Source organism: Misgurnus anguillicaudatus, chromosome 2 (assembly GCF_027580225.2).
Source record: "Misgurnus anguillicaudatus chromosome 2, ASM2758022v2, whole genome shotgun sequence".
NCBI classification, from domain to species: domain Eukaryota; kingdom Metazoa; phylum Chordata; class Actinopteri; order Cypriniformes; family Cobitidae; genus Misgurnus; species Misgurnus anguillicaudatus.
Window position 1 is genome coordinate 11,031,067 of NC_073338.2, and position 18,822 is coordinate 11,049,888.

Here is an 18,822-nt window from a genome sequence, read left to right on the forward strand (position 1 = left end):
ATACTAAATAATACAAACATTAAATAAAAATAAAAGTTGGTTTACTAAAATGTAGGAATCAGAAGTCAGTTGTTTCATTTTTTTGTACGTATCTACGCTATTTACTAGTATTTAAACAATATTTATGTATTTCTACACGTATTCATTTATTTTTTCAGCATTTATTCACTTTTTTATATATATTTTAGGTTTATCGAGGGTGAATTTAGGACCCGGGGCCTCAGCGGACGAGGGGGCGGAGTTACGTATGATTGACAGAATATTCTGGAGGCACGGCAAGCGAGTAATCTGGCAAGCTGACCGCAGCCACACAGCGAGACAACCGACGAATTTCAGCGAAATTCTGACCCGAACCGGGATTTACATCGCGTTTTGATGCCAAAACATCAGTCGGAAAGTGCCACCAATGGACTTCAATCATTGACGATCTCATTTGAGAGCTGATAATGATGAAGATGAAGCTGCGTACGGCGGGAGGCGAAAATCACCGATGCGACTTGAGTTTGGTTAACGGAACCGATCGCTCGGGTTGTCGGGAGGGCGGCACCGGAGCGCCTCCACTCGATAAGGAGACTGTGTTCGAGTGGTTCGGCTTACGGCTGAACCCTGCCGGACGTATCGAGCTGCTCTGCGGGCTGCTGCATATGTGTCAGCCGCTGGAGCTGCGTTTCCTCGGCGCCTGTCTAGAGGATCTGGCCCGAAAAGACTTCACCTTCCTGCGGGACTTCGAGACCCGGGCCAACTTCCCCGCGGATCTAGAGGGGCTGGTGGACGTGGGCGACCCCGTGGTGCTGTCCAAGCTGCTCGTTTATTTGTCCCTCCTCGGATCCAAGAGCAGGGAATGTGCCGGGATATTATTCAGGACCCTGAGCCGAATAAACGCGGGGATGTGCGGGGCTCTACCGGAGCCGGATACGGTTGACCAGCTGCGGCTGCTCTACACGATGGGCTCGTTACACCCGGCGTTCAGCTTTCATCAGCGGGAAGAGCTGCGAGCGCAGCTGGAAAGACTCCAGGGATGGGTGTGTAATATGAAACTTAACATCACTCACAAAAGTACCGCGATCTTGCCACGGTTTTCATGGCATTATGCTAATACAATGAGTTGTTGTACATGTACCATGGTATTGTTCGGATTAAATACATACATATAGGTCACTGACATCACTACAATGGTTTTCAGAAGAGATGTCATTCATTATCATGGCATTTTAGCTGCATTATAGTAAAACAGTGGTCTATACCATGGTATACAATTGGTATATTCACTTGGAGTATCCTTTAAATAGTATCGTGGTACATGAGTATGGTAATCCCAGTACATTTAACAAATGAAACTTAAAGGCTCAGTAGAGTCATGTATTGGCTAAAGGTGCTTTCAGTGAAATGAAACAACCCATAATCAAAATTGAAAGCGTACAGTGTTGACAATTCAATTCATATTGACATGACAAATACTTCAGTATGTGTTTCCAAAACAGTACACAATAAACAGACATAAATATTAATACATTTTTATCCAATCTGATGACCTACAGGGAAAGCCTACAGATCTCCCACCTGCAGGATCAATGTGCTAATAGTAAATGATTGACAGCTGTCAATATGTTTGTTTGCATGTAAATTGTCACCTTTAAACTCCATTCAAATACAGTGACGAATCTGACCCAGTATACCAGCCAACAAGGTATTTACTAAAGCCTCTTAAAATTTTGATATGTACCAACGGCTGAATTGTATCAATAATAGGGGAACATTCAGTGCTTGGCAAATATAAACATTAAGGGATGTCACATTTTGATGGAAAGGTAGATTAGCTTAATTCTCATGTCATGTATGTCCAGCGCTGTCCTTTTCTCCTTTAATCCTCATGTGAATGATTTTATTGTATTGGTCTTACATGTTGTACATAAGGTTGTGTGCTGGTATTGGGCACACTATTTATTTATAGTGGTTATGAGATGTCCACACTCATTAAACTGGATCAGGTCTCCTAAATAACACACAGGGGCGGTTTCCCAGACAGGGATTAGACTAGTCCTAGACTAAAATAAATGTAAGAGCCGTCCAAGCTGAAAACAACTTGTAGTGACATTTCTTAAAATACATCAGTGCCCTTTGTTTTGCCTTAAAATGCAGACAAGTGATGTTTTTAGTAAGACATGTTTGTTAAGACTAGTTATATACTTATAGACTAGTTATAGATACTATCAGCACAACCCTAATGCTAATACAGGTGTAAACGGGGTGTGAAATCTACTTTCGATCACATTCAGAGGAAGTCGAAAATGTGTTAAAGCAGCCACAAAAGACTGCTTACGGTGCCGGGGCGAAAGCGTTAACGCTTCCCATTCATTTTTAATGGGTGACATCATGCGTTGCCGAACTGAATTGTGGATCCGTTGGCGCCGCTTCAGTGCAGAAGTTGAACATTTCTCAACTTTTCAAGTGGCAACGCGTGCGTCAGCCAATCAGATCGCCTTATGCAAATAACTTAGACAGAGCCAGCCAATTACGTTTATGGAAGACCGGAGCATGTGCTGCGGCCACTGTGATTGGCTGTTGGCCACGCTTCAGACAAGCCTTCCGTCAAGCGTTAACAGTTACACGCCCCGTGTGAGTGCACCGTTTCTCTCTGCCTACTGATCTAATGTGATGTACCAATTAGGGATGCACCGAAAGGAAAATTCTTGGCCGAAGCGGAATAAAATTAAAAACTCAGCCGAAGGCCGAATACCAATGAATATATTTCATTTTTCTCATTATTATGCCAAATTTCTCCACTTTGTTTCATTTTCAGAATGTCCTTTAACCATATTTATTTCACATTATTTAACAATAAAATAAGTGTAACATTCCAACAGACTTTATAGGGCCTTTTTACACTGGATCACTTCTCTGATCAGATAGCTATAGATAGACTGTTCCATTTACATTCGACCACATAAATGAGTCTTGGCTAAACTGAAATTAATCTGATCGCCTATTCTCGCGCAAAAAGCAGCGAACGCGCGTTTGCATTAGGGATGCGGCGATTAACCGGTTTCACTATTAACCACACTTTAAAATGTCATGGTTAAGTAACCGCAAAGCCTCCGCTACACCGCCGTGTTTTTGTTTCACGCACGCATGCACACACAAACCAGATCCACAAACCACCAAGAGGAGAGTGCGTCATGATGCAGACTGGTTGACGCACTGTATGACAAAGCTCAGCGTTTCAAAAGAATATGTGCGTGTGACGCATCTCTTGGTTGTTTGTGCATCTGGTTTGTGTTTGTGTGTGCGCTGGCATGTGTACGTGAAAGAGCCACGTTCCAATCGGTCTGGGCGGGCACTTCTGGTGGTCTGACTGACTGCATTTAATTACATAATAACCGTTATAACCGTACAACCGTGATTATTTATCAGACTATAACCGTACCATCAAAATCTATTAGGGGTGTGACGAGATCTCGTGCGACATTAAATATGTATCGCGAGATTAAGTGTGTCTCGCGAGATTTCTTGTGTAGGTGAAATTCTGGCCGTTTCTCAAATAAAAGACTGCATCCTTCGGAGGTCGCATTTTTAAACTGCATTTACTTCATAAAGACTGTTTTATTAGAGACTACTAACAATTATAAAGTTTACTAATAATTTAGTTAATCGCAAATTGTTGTAATATGCTCACGACTTGCGAATGTAATGCTCAGTTAATGGTCTGAAATAAACCTTAATGACGTATGCAGCCTGCATATGCGACCTCCGGAGGATGCAGCTTTCTGTTTGACACTTTTAGGGGCCAGTTACACCAAAAGCGTTTATGGCAGTTGTAGGCGCCTTTTTTAAATGATATTCTATGGGCATGGAGCGTTTGCGCGCTGTTTATGCGTGCTGAGCGCCTTGCGGTTTTTGCCGGCGGTTATTAGTAAAATAATTGTTAGGGGCAGTCCTTGATTAGTTAAAACATTTAAAAATAACATGATTTCAGTTTTTTATTCATTTATTTTATCATCAAGGGTTTCTTAAAAAGTGTAAAAATATCGTCTCGTCTCGTTCTCGTGAACCCAGTCTCGTCTCGTCTCGTGGATTAAGTGTCTCGCCACACCCCAAAATCTAATAACCGAGGACAAAGCTCATTGTTAATAAACATTTTATTTCTTGTTTAATGTAAGTGTGTTTGTCATTTTAAGACTTCACTGGTTTTAGGAAGTTTTTATTACATACTGCTGATGCTCTTCATCGTCCTATGACATGAGATGAAGAGCTAAAGCATTTCGGCCAAACACCGAAAATTATTTTTTTGCTATTTTCAGCCAAATAATTTGGTGTTTCCCTATTACCAGTGCACAATGTTTTTCACATCAGGTCCTGACTTCTGGCGCATAGTCTCTTTCATTTTTCAGTTCGTCAACTTAAAGCCGTAATTTCTTTCACTCTTGTGTTTTAAAAAAAGCTGAGGGACTCGCCCATGGGCTGTCCCTCGAAGTAATCCAGACCGAAGCAGTCAAAAGTGGACAAAACAGACCGATTGAAACATCAGGTGTGAACCACTTGTGGATCCACTTGTGATCCGATTGACCCAAACCCCTCTTGATATCAGGTGTAAACAGGGCCTGAGATGAGGCCTTATGCTGAAATGCTTTGAAAATGAGTAAAAGTTCAATTAATGACATGTTTTGAATGGCTAAATGTAATTGCTTCGGTTTGTGATTCTATGATTGGATACATGATTCACATCTGTATTTACGGCCTAATTTGAAAAACCGCTCATTAGTGGAATGTTTGGTTTGTTGACCGTTGCTTTGTTTTTTGACGCCACTTAAACATATAGGCCCGGTTTCACAGACAAAGCTTAAGCCTAATCTCAGACTAATGCATGTTTGAGCTGTCTTAACTGGATATAACGTACACTGTCAAATCGTAAAATATATCCGTGCCGTTGTTTTGTCTCAAAATGCACGCTTGTAATGTTTTCTTAGACACACTTATATCCCAATTGAACTAAGGCTTAGTACTGGCTTAATCTAAGCTCTGTCTGTAAAAGCAGGCCATAAACATCATCATGAAATATCATACTGAAATAAGACAAACTGAGCGATCGATAGATATATTGACCGTTTTGAGATTCGTGTCTTCAGGTGATACTGTGTCGATTGAGTCTGAGCTGTAAACATGGGGTGGATTGGGTGATGGGAGTAAAACACTGGAGCTCATCGTCTGCCAGCTGATACAGATGAATACTATGGTCGATCTTTCATCTGATATTGAAGTACTGCATTAAAACATTTTGTCCATCGCTCTTGGGGTCCACTTTACATTACACCGCTTTACAATGACTGTAATTTTATCGCTTCATATCATTTTTCTTTTATGGAGGACAGTGAGATGACTTTGTTAGGACGCAATGTTCAAATGCATGTTAGAAATGATGGTTGACCTGTCTAATGATTTGATCATCTTTGATCGTCACAGATTCAGTTTTCCAGTCCCGGGTTCCTCTGTCCACACCAGGAGAATGAAGTGGACTGGACTCTATGCAGCGATCCCAATCCGCACCTCAGCAGCAGGTCACAGAGAGAAGGTATCTCACCTCTACATGCCGAAAACCCTTTGAGCACAAAACAAGGCATAGTTACAACATGCTATTACTAACATTGTCTTCTGATCTTTTAGTGGTACACATTGAGAAGATCATTCTGAAGGAGATTTCTGTGGCAGGAGATGGCAGGCAGTACACTTTTGAGGTAACTTCTTAAACCTTTCTGACACTGTGGAGTGGACATTTCTCTGACATCACCGATCTCTTTTATTTTTAAACTGTTTGGCTTTAGCTTGGTATGCCATGACCATGCTTTACGATACAGTTGCTCGCCAGTGGATAAAATCTTGTTCTGATCCAGTTGTGAGGAACAATTCTTATGCTGCGTTTACACCAGCCGCATTTGAGGCGTCTTCCGCACCTAGTTTGCCGCTTGAACAGTTTGAATGCATTCGTGCATCTAGATACCGGTTTGTATTTGGTCACCTTACTATAGGGGGAAAATAGTTTAAAAAACGGCGGGAATGCCGCGGGTCGGTAAAAGTAACATGACTCAAAAGTGACATGTGCATTTACAACTTACCAGGTTGCCCAATGTCCTCACTGACATTCTTCCAAGCGAGGTATTCCTGTCTCTATAGAAATGAGAACTTGTGTCGTTTAGCTCCGGGTGACTGCTCACAAACAATATCAAGCGTTACTCCATGTTGAATGAGTGACTCCGGGTGGGGCTGCCGCCACAGCAGCAAGCCAGCTCCTGATTGATTAACGTGGCGCGAAAGTCTGCCAAAGTAAAAAAATTTCAACTCGGGCGTCAGCCGCAAATTCGCGTCAAACGCAAAATGCACAAAAAAGTCCATTCGCGCGTACCGCACCAGACGCTCAATTCACGTCATTTGCACGAAAGAGGCGGAATATCGTCTACCGCGCTGCGCTAAATCCCTCATTCGCGCCGCGAGACCTCTAGACGCGCGTCAACGCATCTTCACATTGACTTAACATTGAAATCACTCGCACTTGACGCCTCTACCACCGCTGGTGTAAACGCAGCATTAGACAAAAATTAGCATTTGATTTGATTTGGATTTTATTCATGAGTATTATGAAAGTAAAGGGGTTGGAGAATTGGAGAGCTTAAAGGAAAGGCTTTTATTTGATTCTTTTTGGGAGTAGCATGCACAGAAAATGACAACCTAGAACGGGGCTATTCACAAGTGCAGCCCTCCAATGTCTGATTTAAAAAATCATCGTGGTTACTTTTACCTTTCCACTATACATGACAAATGATGGCCGAAAAAGCTTAAAAGATAGTCGTAAAGGGGCTGCGTGGGGTGCCAACCAACTGTGGGTGCATAATTATCTGATCCAATTCATGCTTTGGATGCATAAAAAATTTTTAACTTTTGCGACTACACTGCATGTAGTGATGTATTTCATTGACCGGAAGTGATGTATTTTAGTGCGTTCCAGTCAAAACACTGTGTGCAAGGTGAAAATTGTTAATCCTTTTTTGTTTAACTTTATCAGTAACACTTGAATCCTTTAAATGATTCAATTTAAATATATTGGTGTGAAATAAGTTAAAAGATCCCAATGTTTAGAACTAAAACGTAAAACGTAGGATTTCGAACCACATTTGACTGTAGCTTGAAATGGATTTGTAAAAACAGATTTCATGTGTTTTTTTGCCATTCACACATGCTAAATATGTGCTAAATACATGCCAAGTATTTCATATTTGGATATGTAAAAAATCTGGTTTGGACTGACAGTGTGAACAAGGTCAAAGTGTCTCAAATCCGAATCGAAAAGATCAGATTCCATGTTGTTTGTGCTGTTCATACTGTCATGCAAGATCTGAGACAGATCTGGGTCACATATGTGATGAGTTCTGGGAATACTCATTGGATGTCGCACTGGAACATTTTTAGAAAAATAGTTTGTTTTTATTGAAGGGGACATAAGTGCTATAATTGTGTCACCAGTGCTTCTATCAACCTATAAAATGTGAAAAAGAACAACCCAGTAACTTAGTTTTGGTAAACCATTCTCTGTAAGCATGTGAAAAGAATAGGTAATTTGTTTCCCCTTGTGATGTCAGAAGGGGATAAAACCGCCCCTTAATCTGCACTATCCAACCACAGCATTGTCATTTAGTGCAGAGATCAGCTCATTTGCATTTTAAAGGACACACACAAAAACAGCACATTTTTGCTCACACCTATAAATTGGCAATTTTAACATCCTATAATAAATCATCTATATGGCATTTTCAGCTAAAACTTAACATACGTACTCTTATGTGACATCTTAAAAAAGTCTTATGAAATGTCCCCTTTAAATGACTCCTCTATAACATCTTATTTATCATCTCTGTGCGGTTTCCCATACAGGACTTATCCTAGTCGCAGACTAAAATGCATGTTTGAGCTGCCTTAATTTGAAAAAAACTTGTACTGAGATATCTTTATATATATCAGTGCCATTGTTTTGTCTCAAGATGCACACCAATATTGTTTTTTGTAAAGTTTATATGTAAAAACAACTTAAATGTCCTAAAGTAACCAAGGCCTAGTCCTGGATTAATCTAAACCCTGTCCAGGGAAACCGCCCCATATTGACAAGCTGAAAATACTGCGTCTTTAATGCAATTGTATCTGCCCGGACTGGCAGGGGGCAACACAGGCTCTCATTGCTTTTTCTCTCTTAACACTACAAAGACAATATACCTGTAAAATAAACTGATGAATTATTCAATGCAAAATAATGCACACCCAAGGTTCACATAATTCAAAGGACCGGAGTCAATTATTTTGCTTATCACGGTTAACACTGACATTGCGCTGGTGGTTATTTTAAGACATTTGACAGCTCAGGTGTGCGTTTTACAGAAAAATATTCAAAACTTGTGGACCAAACAACCTAGTAGTATAAATTAAAATAAACCACATAACATGTAGATGGAAGGTGTATCAATGCACAACTCCCACCAGTCCAGTGTAGACTATATGGCATGCAAAGATTTTTTTATACAAAGTTATCAAAAAATCGCGGAGCACAACAAGTCTAAACGAGTAGCTGCTTTCTTCAACGATAAACATGATCACGTCAATCTGCTCAATCCTGGTGATGTCAGTGCCCAAATGATGTTATAATGGACTATTTCACATCCAAAGATGATGGATGAGATGATAGAGAAGTTTCTGAAGAGGAGGAGTCCTGATGAAGGTACTCTAGTCACGCTGATATTGGGGCAACCTGCGCTGTGCTTGCTTTTATAAATCTAAGCTACACAGTAAAATAGTTGTGCCATCTAAACACACAAGGGCTGGGGTGATCAAAAGTCTATAGACTATGCCCGTGATAAACAATGTAAAACTTCACTAAAAGTAACAGTTAAATACAATAATGTATATTTTACAAACACGTGTATTTTAACATGTACAGTGACTAAACTAAGTCTTTTACCACAGTAAAGTGATAAAAGTGTAATTCTTGACTGTTGTGCTTTTATTTTCATTGACTCTCTTCAAAATTCCATTCCTGAAAATCACAGCGATCAGCTGACTTTACATAGTCATAACTTTGGTTTCAGACAAGCTATGAAAGAAACAAAAAAACACATTTAAAAAGGGCTTGAATCAACTTTTATATTGTATCAAAACCTAAACATTTCACCATGTAATGGGTTTTTTCACTGGAGTGTGAATGTAGTCACTATTCAGTCACTTGCTAATAAATACAATTCAATATTTATATTGATTGTATATCAATAACTGTTAAAAATTTATTTTTCAAAAAAAACCCTCAAATGTATGTTCCTGCTTTGTATGCGTATGGTTTTAGCTAAATTTAGTGTAAAGTGAGGTGTTAATTAATTTACAGTTAATAAGCATGTTCTGCTAAGCTTAGATTTGCATACTACATTATTTATGGTGTTAAATGATCTTGCCTCCGTGGCTCCAGACGTGCACTGGGGTCTGGGCTCGGCTCTCGACTGTGTACACGAGTCTCTCTGGGACCAGTGAGGAAACATGCAGAGCCTGAGCTGTAAACATCCGGTTGTTGATACAGAGTTGACAGCCTCAGTAAAGAGGCTTTGGCTCGGCTCACAGCGAGTGTATGGACTCGTGCCAAAACTGGTGGAGAGAGAGAAAAGCATTTCTTTTCCTTTGCGTAATGCATCACATAATTCTAAGAGACAGATTTTGCAATATAGTACTATCACAGTAGGTGCTTTACTGTACTTTACGATAAATATTTATTTTTAAATGCATTGTAACGTACCGAGCGAAATTCAGTTTAGTTTTATTTCTATATCGCTTTACACAGTTTTGTATTGTTGCAAAGCAGATTTACAAAAAAACAACAACATTTAAGCAGGAATAAGCTTTATAAAAGACACTTTAGCACAGAAAATAAAAATTTAAAAATATGCTTTAGAAAGCACATTTTAGCAGAAAAAAGCTTTACAAAAATACAATTTCATACACACACACACAAAAACATTATAGACATAAAAAATTGTTAAATATGCTTTACAGACACACACATTTTTGCAGAAAGAAGCTTTACAAAAATATACTTTATCAAAAAAAAGTAAAAAATCATTATAGACATCAAAAATAGGAGAAATAAGCTTTACACTGTAAAAAAAATTCTGTAGAAATTACAGTATTACTGGGTATTACTGGCAACTAGCTGCCAGTAACTTACTGTAGATTTTACGTTGATGTTATTTACTGGCAACAGTTTGTTCAAAGTTAAATGAACATCAAACATTTTCAGTGTTTATCTTCTACAGTAAGTTACTGGCAGCCAGCTGCATTATTACAGCAATTTTTTACAGTGGACAGAAAACACCTAGCAGAAATGAGCTTTACAAAATACATTTGTAAAATACATTTTCACATAAAAAACATTATAGACATTAAAAATGTGGTAAATATGTTGTACAGAAAACACATTGTTGCAGAAAAAAGCTTTACAAAAATATATAAAAAAGAAGCATTAGAAACATAAACAATTGGAGGAATATGTTTACAAAAATATACTTTATAAAAAATTTTTAGACATAAATCTGAGAAATATGCTTTTCAGAAAACGCTGTTTAGCAGAAATAAGCTTTACAAAAATGCACTTAATCAAAAAGTAAAAAGATACATTAGACATCAAATATTGGAGAAATATGCTTTACAAAAACATGTTTTAGCAGAAATAAGCTTTACAAAAATGCACTTAATCAAAAAGTAAAAAGATACATTAGACATCAAATATTGGAGAAATATGCTTTACAAAAACATGTTTTAGCAGAAATAAGCTTTACAAAAATACAGTTTCACACAAAAAATACGTTATAGACATTAAAAAAGTGGTAAACCTGTTTTAATACAAATAGGTTTTACAAAGATATACTTTATCAAAAAGAAAAAAGAAACATTAGACATCAAAAATATGCTTTACAGTGAACATTGTTTAGCAGAAATAAGCTTTACAAAAATATACTTTATCAAAAAATTATAGACATAAAAAATCTGAGAAATATGCTTTACAGAAAACACGATTAAGTAGCAATAAGCTTTACAAAAATGTACTTTATCAAGAAAATTATAGACATAAAAAATCGGAGAAATATGCTTTACAGAAAACACGGTTAAGTAGAAATAAGCTTTACATATATACCTTATCAAAAAATTATAGACATAAAAAATCGGAGAAATATGCTTTACGGTAAACATGTTTAGCAGAAATAAGCTTTACAAAAATGTACTTTATCAAGAAAATTATAGACATAAAAAATCGGAGAAATATGCTTTACAGAAAACACGTTTAAGCAGAAATAAGCTTTACAAAAAGCTTTACTTTATCAAGAAAATTATAGACATAAAAAATCAGAAAAATATGCTTTACAGAAAACACGTTTTAGCAAAAATAAGCTTTACAAAAATACAGTTTCACACAAAAAATACGTTATAGACATTAAAAAAGTGGTAAACCTGTTTTAATACAAATAGGTTTTACAAAGATATACTTTATCAAAAAGAAAAAAGAAACATTAGACATCAAAAATATGCTTTACAGTGAACATTGTTTAGCAGAAATAAGCTTTACAAAAATATACTTTATCAAAAAATTATAGACATAAAAAATCTGAGAAATATGCTTTACAGAAAACACGATTAAGTAGCAATAAGCTTTACAAAAATGTACTTTATCAAGAAAATTATAGACATAAAAAATCGGAGAAATATGCTTTACAGAAAACACGGTTAAGTAGAAATAAGCTTTACATATATACCTTATCAAAAAATTATAGACATAAAAAATCGGAGAAATATGCTTTACGGTAAACATGTTTAGCAGAAATAAGCTTTACAAAAATGTACTTTATCAAGAAAATTATAGACATAAAAAATCGGAGAAATATGCTTTACAGAAAACACGTTTAAGCAGAAATAAGCTTTACAAAAAGCTTTACTTTATCAAGAAAATTATAGACATAAAAAATCAGAAAAATATGCTTTACAGAAAACACGTTTTAGCAAAAATAAGCTTTACAAAAATACAGTTTCACACAAAAAATACGTTATAGACATTAAAAAAGTGGTAAACCTGTTTTAATACAAATAGGTTTTACAAAGATATACTTTATCAAAAAGAAAAAAGAAACATTAGACATCAAAAATATGCTTTACAGTGAACATTGTTTAGCAGAAATAAGCTTTACAAAAATATACTTTATCAAAAAATTATAGACATAAAAAATCTGAGAAATATGCTTTACAGAAAACACGATTAAGTAGCAATAAGCTTTACAAAAATGTACTTTATCAAGAAAATTATAGACATAAAAAATCGGAGAAATATGCTTTACAGAAAACACGGTTAAGTAGAAATAAGCTTTACATATATACTTTATCAAAAAATTATAGACATAAAAAATCGGAGAAATATGCTTTACGGTAAACATGTTTAGCAGAAATAAGCTTTACAAAAATGTACTTTATCAAGAAAATTATAGACATAAAAAATCGGAGAAATATGCTTTACAGAAAACACGTTTAAGCAGAAATAAGCTTTACAAAAAGCTTTACTTTATCAAGAAAATTATAGACATAAAAAATCAGAAAAATATGCTTTACAGAAAACACGTTTTAGCAAAAATAAGCTTTACAAAAATGTGCCTTAATTAAAAAGAAAAAAGAAACATTATAGACATAAAACATTAGGGATATATTCTTTACAGAAAACTAGTGATGCATTAATACCACTTTTTTTTCAGAACGAGTCTGATACACACTTCATTTTTAGTACTCGTCGATACCGCCCCTAACACAATCGCGATCATTCATTCAGGTTGTAGAGGTATTTGAAAGGTTCCCATGAGTGGGTGTGGTTTCAGCACAGACAGCGGACCTGCCCCCAGCATTTAAGAGCAGAGAAAGCTGGTTATTTTTCCCAGATTTTGATCACTTCTTTTTTACATACCTGGCAGTTTTAGCATCCACATTTGGATGGGTGGTTAAAAACAAACTCGGAACACACATTTAATATCACTTTACATAGACTTTAAGTGTCTTAGTATGTGTCGGCATTCCCCCAAGCCAAAAATCGAAACTCCAGTGGTGTTAAAGTCGAGATAAAACTAGACTTGACCGAGAGGGCAAATACGAAACAGTCCTTCTGAAACAGTGTTTGCAACCCAATTTAATACTATAATCTGACGTTCTGAGTGAAACACAATTCAAAATCTAGCATTCACCAGGATCAAGGATCATGAAAGTTGTCTCTAAAATAGAGCGGTTAGAGAATGGGAGTGATGTCAGACATAAAGGAAAATCTTTGATTTTATTTCTTTGGAATAACATGTGCAGATGAATCACATACACAATAATGCCAGGAATGTGCTTTAAAGTCATTTCACATTGTGTACGATATTTTAAAGTTACTATTTATTACTATTTTAGAAAAAAATATGTTATGCTTGAAATGTGTCGCAAAAGTTATCAATAGATAAGAAACCATTTTCTCTTCTCCCTTGGATTTACATTCACTCCGTGTAGCTTAAAGACTTAACGTTAAAGTTTCTGTGTGAGTTGCATCCCAATGAGAAATCTCTACATTTTACTGGCAGACGAATTCCCCACCCTTTCCCAGGGTCACCGCCGACCCCTGACCACCTGTGTTCCTGCTGGTGTAACCCTTTAGTGATTGGGAAATCAGTATTCACTGGAGAAGCAAGCGAAACAAAATGCCAGCCCTTGTTAAGGCTAAAATATTTACCCTGTGTGATGGGCTGCCGGGGTGTTGAAAGAGCTCTCTTGGATGTACAGATAAACACTTCAACACTTTCTTTGTCTGGGACGGATGAATTGCTGCAATGACAAAAAATCATCTTATCGACTCTGAGTGAATATCTGCCAGACTTTTCACAACCGCTCCCATTTATTTTGGACTGGAATGTGTAAATCTACCAAGACAGCGCAAGCTTCCCGAATTAATTTAATCTCTTCTGTAAAAAGCCATATAAAGTGACTTACTTTTGACTTACGCGGCAAAAATCGATAAAGTAGTGTTGTGAATTTAGCAGGATATTGGATTAGCTCATGTAGATGTAATATTGTTTGACATCTAAACTGAGCTTGGGATAACCTAAGGTTAGGTGTGTGGTTAAAATTAGGGTATTGTTGGGGAGCAGTGGCGGTCGGTGACTTCTTTTTTGAGGGTGCATGATGCAAAGCTCATCACAACATGTATTTAGCCCTTCATTTGCTTATGTCAAAATTAAGGCTGTCAAAAGATTAATCGCGATTAATCGCATCCAAAATAAAAGTTTGTGTTTACATAACATATGTGTGTGTGCTGTGTGTAAATATTATGTATATATAAAAACACACACATTTATGTATATATTTAAGAAATATTTGCATTTAAATACTGTATACACATTTATATAATTTATATTATATATAAATATAAATATTTTATTTATAAATATAACCAATTTTTCTTAAATATCTACATGATTGGGAGCGTTTTTATATATAAATAATAATTATACACAGTACCCACACATATGTTATGTAAACACAAACTTTTATTTTGGATGCGATTAATCGCGATTAATCTTTTGACAGCCCTTCAGCACATCATCATGTAAACTTATGTGCATCATGCGTCATGTCAAAATACGTACCTGCTGCAGACGAGAGAGAATTTTTTTCCGTGGCTTTTAAAAAGCAAAATGTTTAAGTCACTAATATAAGGCCATAACACCTATACTAAACATGTGTTTATATGTATGGATGGATAGATGGATATTACGGCTGTCAATGGATTAAAATATTTAATCTAGATTAATCGCATGATTGTTATGAGTATTCTCGTGATTAATTGCAACTTATTTGCACATTTTTATCTGTTCTAAATTGACCTAATTTAACACTTAGCAAGTTTTTAATACTCTAATCGACATGGACAAATATTGACTTTTATGCAAATGTATGTTTATTATTAGTGAAAGAGTTAATTTTAAGAAAAATACAGTTAAAGTTTGTTTAAGGTTGAAAAACAAAATCACCGCATTCATACCCTAAAATCACTGATGAAACTAATAGATTTTGCACACATAAAGTCAGAAACAATATCAATATATTTTGTAATGCAAAGAAAAAAATAAATCAGAGTATGGAGAAAATATTTATTTCCACACTATTGTCCCTATTTCGTTTTCTAAATATAAAATTAAGAATTTCTAAATGTATATAAAAATATATATTATATATACAACCATTTTTTCATGGTTTTTGGATCAGTGTGCCAGCACAGCCAAAAGATAGTTTTTGATCTGCTGGATGTCTGCAGTGATTGGTTGTTTTGTTGATAGGCGGCAGTTGCCATTGCAGCCCCCCTACCTCAAACTGCTTGACTAATAAACACCTGGAACGTTGTCCTTGATTTTTACATTTGAGAGTGGACTTCACGGCAAACAAAATGGGAAAATGCAAGTTTCCGACGGCTGGCTTGCCAATCCTAAATATAAAGCCTGGTTAGCCAAAGACTTAAAATTTTTGAGGATAAACAATAAGTCAATGGTGGAGTTCTTAAATGAATAGTACACCCAAAATAAAAATTTGTAATTTATTCACCCCCATGACTTTCAAAACCATAAGACTTTATTATGTTATATTTTTTAAATCTGATAGATTACGTTCCCTTTATTAAAGGACTAGTTCACCCCAAATTAAAAATGTCCTAATCAATTACTCACCTCAATGCCATCCATCAATTTTGACTTTAATGGAAGTCATTAAAACTAAGGATGTGTAAAGTGAATGCTGCTAGTTGAAATTGTGAAGTGTTATGAAATGATTCTGGGCAAACTGATGTCAGTGTCTTTATTAAGTCTGGTTATAATATTTCAGTTATGCCCGGATTTCTGTTATTTATCCAACACACTGTAAACTGTTAAAAAAAGTTTTAAGACAACCTGTCTCGTTGTACTCTATTGGGAGTAAAAAAAAATTGTGCATATTTTAGAGAAAATGTAAAGAAATTCATGTTGAAAAATCAAAATGTGTGTGTAAAATACAATCTTCAGAGTTACATGGAATACCAGCAGAAGAACGGACAGATTCATTGAATATTTTATAATAGTCCCTTTCACACATACAGTCTTTACTGGTAATTTACTGGTAAATTGCCGTTAACATGTCATGTGTGAACAGAACCGGTAAATCAGTGCTCCCAATTTACCAGTAAGACAGGTTGTAAGATTACCAGTAATTTACCGGTAAGCGCTGTGTGTGAACGAAAATTATAGGATTACCGGCATTTAGAACGGACGACGTCAGACCGTGCTGACAGCTTCAGGCCAATCATAGCGTTTTAATACAGATGACGCGTTTACCCCCGCAGTGTTTACTGACGTTTCCACACACACATGCTGCTTGAAAGTTGAGCACACCTGAAGTTTACGTCCACATTTCTTCACCAAAGTTGTTAAAAACAGCTGACTGCCGAATTGCCGACGTCCTTAGCACGACCTCTGTGAAGCCTAAAGTGCAAACAGTAGTGTTGTTAAAAACGCATTTTCGTCATTGACGTCGTCTCATTCAATGTTGTTTGGTCATGAGCAACTTCGCGACTGTTTACCACAGACGTGAAAACAGCAAAATACGGACCGTGGATATGAACGACGTGGATTGACGTGGATTGTTGAGCTCGCCGCGTGCTACAGGTACTTCCGTTTTCTCAACGAATTTACCTGTATTTTGATACTGATGTGTGAATGATGTCTTACTGGTAAAATAACGGAACGCCACTGCGTGTGTGAACAGCACATTTTTGTATTTACTGGTAAATTCATTCTGGTAAATTCATGGTAATTTACCAGAATTACTGTGTGAAAGAGGCTATTGTTGTAACCTAACTGAGTTTCTCTGCTTTTGCAGGTAAAATGGTCAGACGCTTCATCGACCACTGTCAGCAAAAGTCATTGTGAATTAGAGGACTTTCTGTTAAAGGTGAGCACAGAGATACGTGTGAGATATGCATGACTCTGTTTATTTTTGTGTTCAGTCACGTGAATCTGCGGCACATGCATGTGTGCCAAATAGCAAGGCAGCATGCCATCAAAATAAAGCAGGAGGGCACATTTCCTTCTAGCTGTGTTTGCAATAAAATATTGGTGTTCATGCGTACAGTATGTAGTGTTTATACAACAGTTCTTTCTGGTTCTCGAATCTGATTGGCTGAGAGCCTTTTACAGCCATGCAATATTCCACCAGTATCATCACTGGAACCAGAATTAGTAAGAGGCGTGTTTAACCTCTTGAGCCGTACGGTCAGATATTATTATGACTGCCACCCGAGTGGACTGTCACAAGCTCACACGTTCAGCTGAACGAATGCGTTTTTAAACTCTTTGTGAGTTTATTCATTTCACAGACCTTTAAAACAAGAGCGTATCCCTTACGAAAATGTAGTAAACCATGGTTTTGCTAATATTAATAAATACACCAAAAAATGCCAACACGACTCTTCTCTATTATTTAAGATGTATAAGTGACAGTGTGTCATTTTAACCTAGTCATTCAGGGATCTGATCCCTAATAATACACAAATTGAAATTTGGCACCAACTATTAGCGCAAAGTAGACTATAAACGCTATACCGATTCGTTTTAACACGTATCCTGATGAATAAATAGTGTTTTAATTATTTTTCAGTCTCGTGCTCTTCCCAATTTTATTATGTGCAATAAAAATCTCACGGCTGGGAGTCAGTCAGTTATGATATTCAAAACAAATGGCTAAAAGGGTTACCTGTCATCCCCGGCTTTCAATCGGCAGGAGAAAGCAATTCCGCACAAAAGAGGCTTTTGATTTTTTTACACACGTCTGTCATCGAACTGTTAAATAAACGCAATATAGGTCTGGTAGTCATGTGATGTCGCAATATTGCTGTAATCGCCTCTGGTAATCTGGCCCAATCACAGCTATGCTGATATGTAAAGCCATATCACACTCATACTCGAAGGATATTGCTTTAATATACTGTCTGATATTAGGTGACAATGAGAAACGTGCCACTGATATAGCATAGGTTTGATTCCCAGTGAATGCATGTACTGATAAAATATACATCAAATGCAAGTCACTGTCTGTCAGATGCATAAACTTACGTTTGAAACATAAAGTCTCTCTCTCTTGCTCGCTCTCTCTCTCTCGCTCTAGCTTCCTAAGGAGCAGAGCCCTGATGGCTTTGAGAAAAGCATCGTCAGGATATTAAGTCGAGCAGATCAATGTGAGTCCAGAGAACTGGAGAGAAATCTCAGGTGAGTCTCATCTCATTGGTTAACTAGTTTTGGGGGAACTTGTTGCACTTTTGAATGGCAAACACGTCCACAAAAAGGCAGAAAATGTTTCACAGGCATGAGCAGGGTGCGATTTGGGGGGGGGGGTGTATGGGGAGGGATTATCCCCCCTCTGGTTTTCATATTCCTGCCTCTGATGAATAATTTTTGAATAAAAATGTATCCTCCCATGATGAATAGTCTTTAAAGGACAGAATCTCGCTTAGGGTGGGTGCGACGGGTTATTTCTATACATATTTTATTTTAACATTTACAAGAAATAGCTTAATACCCTGAATAATCAATATAAGCCCGTGGTTCATAATTTATTTTCTAAGGCTGTCAAAAGATTAATCGCGATTAATCGCATCCAAAATAAAAGTTTGTGTTTACATAACATATGTGTGTGTGTGCTGTGTGTAAATATTATGTATATATAAAA

At 36.7% G+C, this 18,822-nt stretch overlaps 1 protein-coding gene across 1 annotated transcript in view; it reads left to right on the top strand.

Moving 5' to 3' along the window:
• The first annotated feature begins 124 nt into the window (after nucleotides 1–124).
• The window catches only part of zcchc2 (zinc finger, CCHC domain containing 2), a 37,959-nt gene continuing 19,261 nt past the window's right edge, over nucleotides 125–18,822 (top strand). Inside the window, exons 1-5 of the mRNA XM_055201333.2 lie at nucleotides 125–1,022; nucleotides 5,458–5,566; nucleotides 5,659–5,729; nucleotides 16,978–17,049; nucleotides 18,262–18,362. Coding sequence (XP_055057308.2) covers nucleotides 447–1,022; nucleotides 5,458–5,566; nucleotides 5,659–5,729; nucleotides 16,978–17,049; nucleotides 18,262–18,362 — 929 coding nt within the window. The 5' untranslated portion in view covers nucleotides 125–446. The remainder of the gene's footprint in view (nucleotides 1,023–5,457; nucleotides 5,567–5,658; nucleotides 5,730–16,977; nucleotides 17,050–18,261; nucleotides 18,363–18,822) is intronic.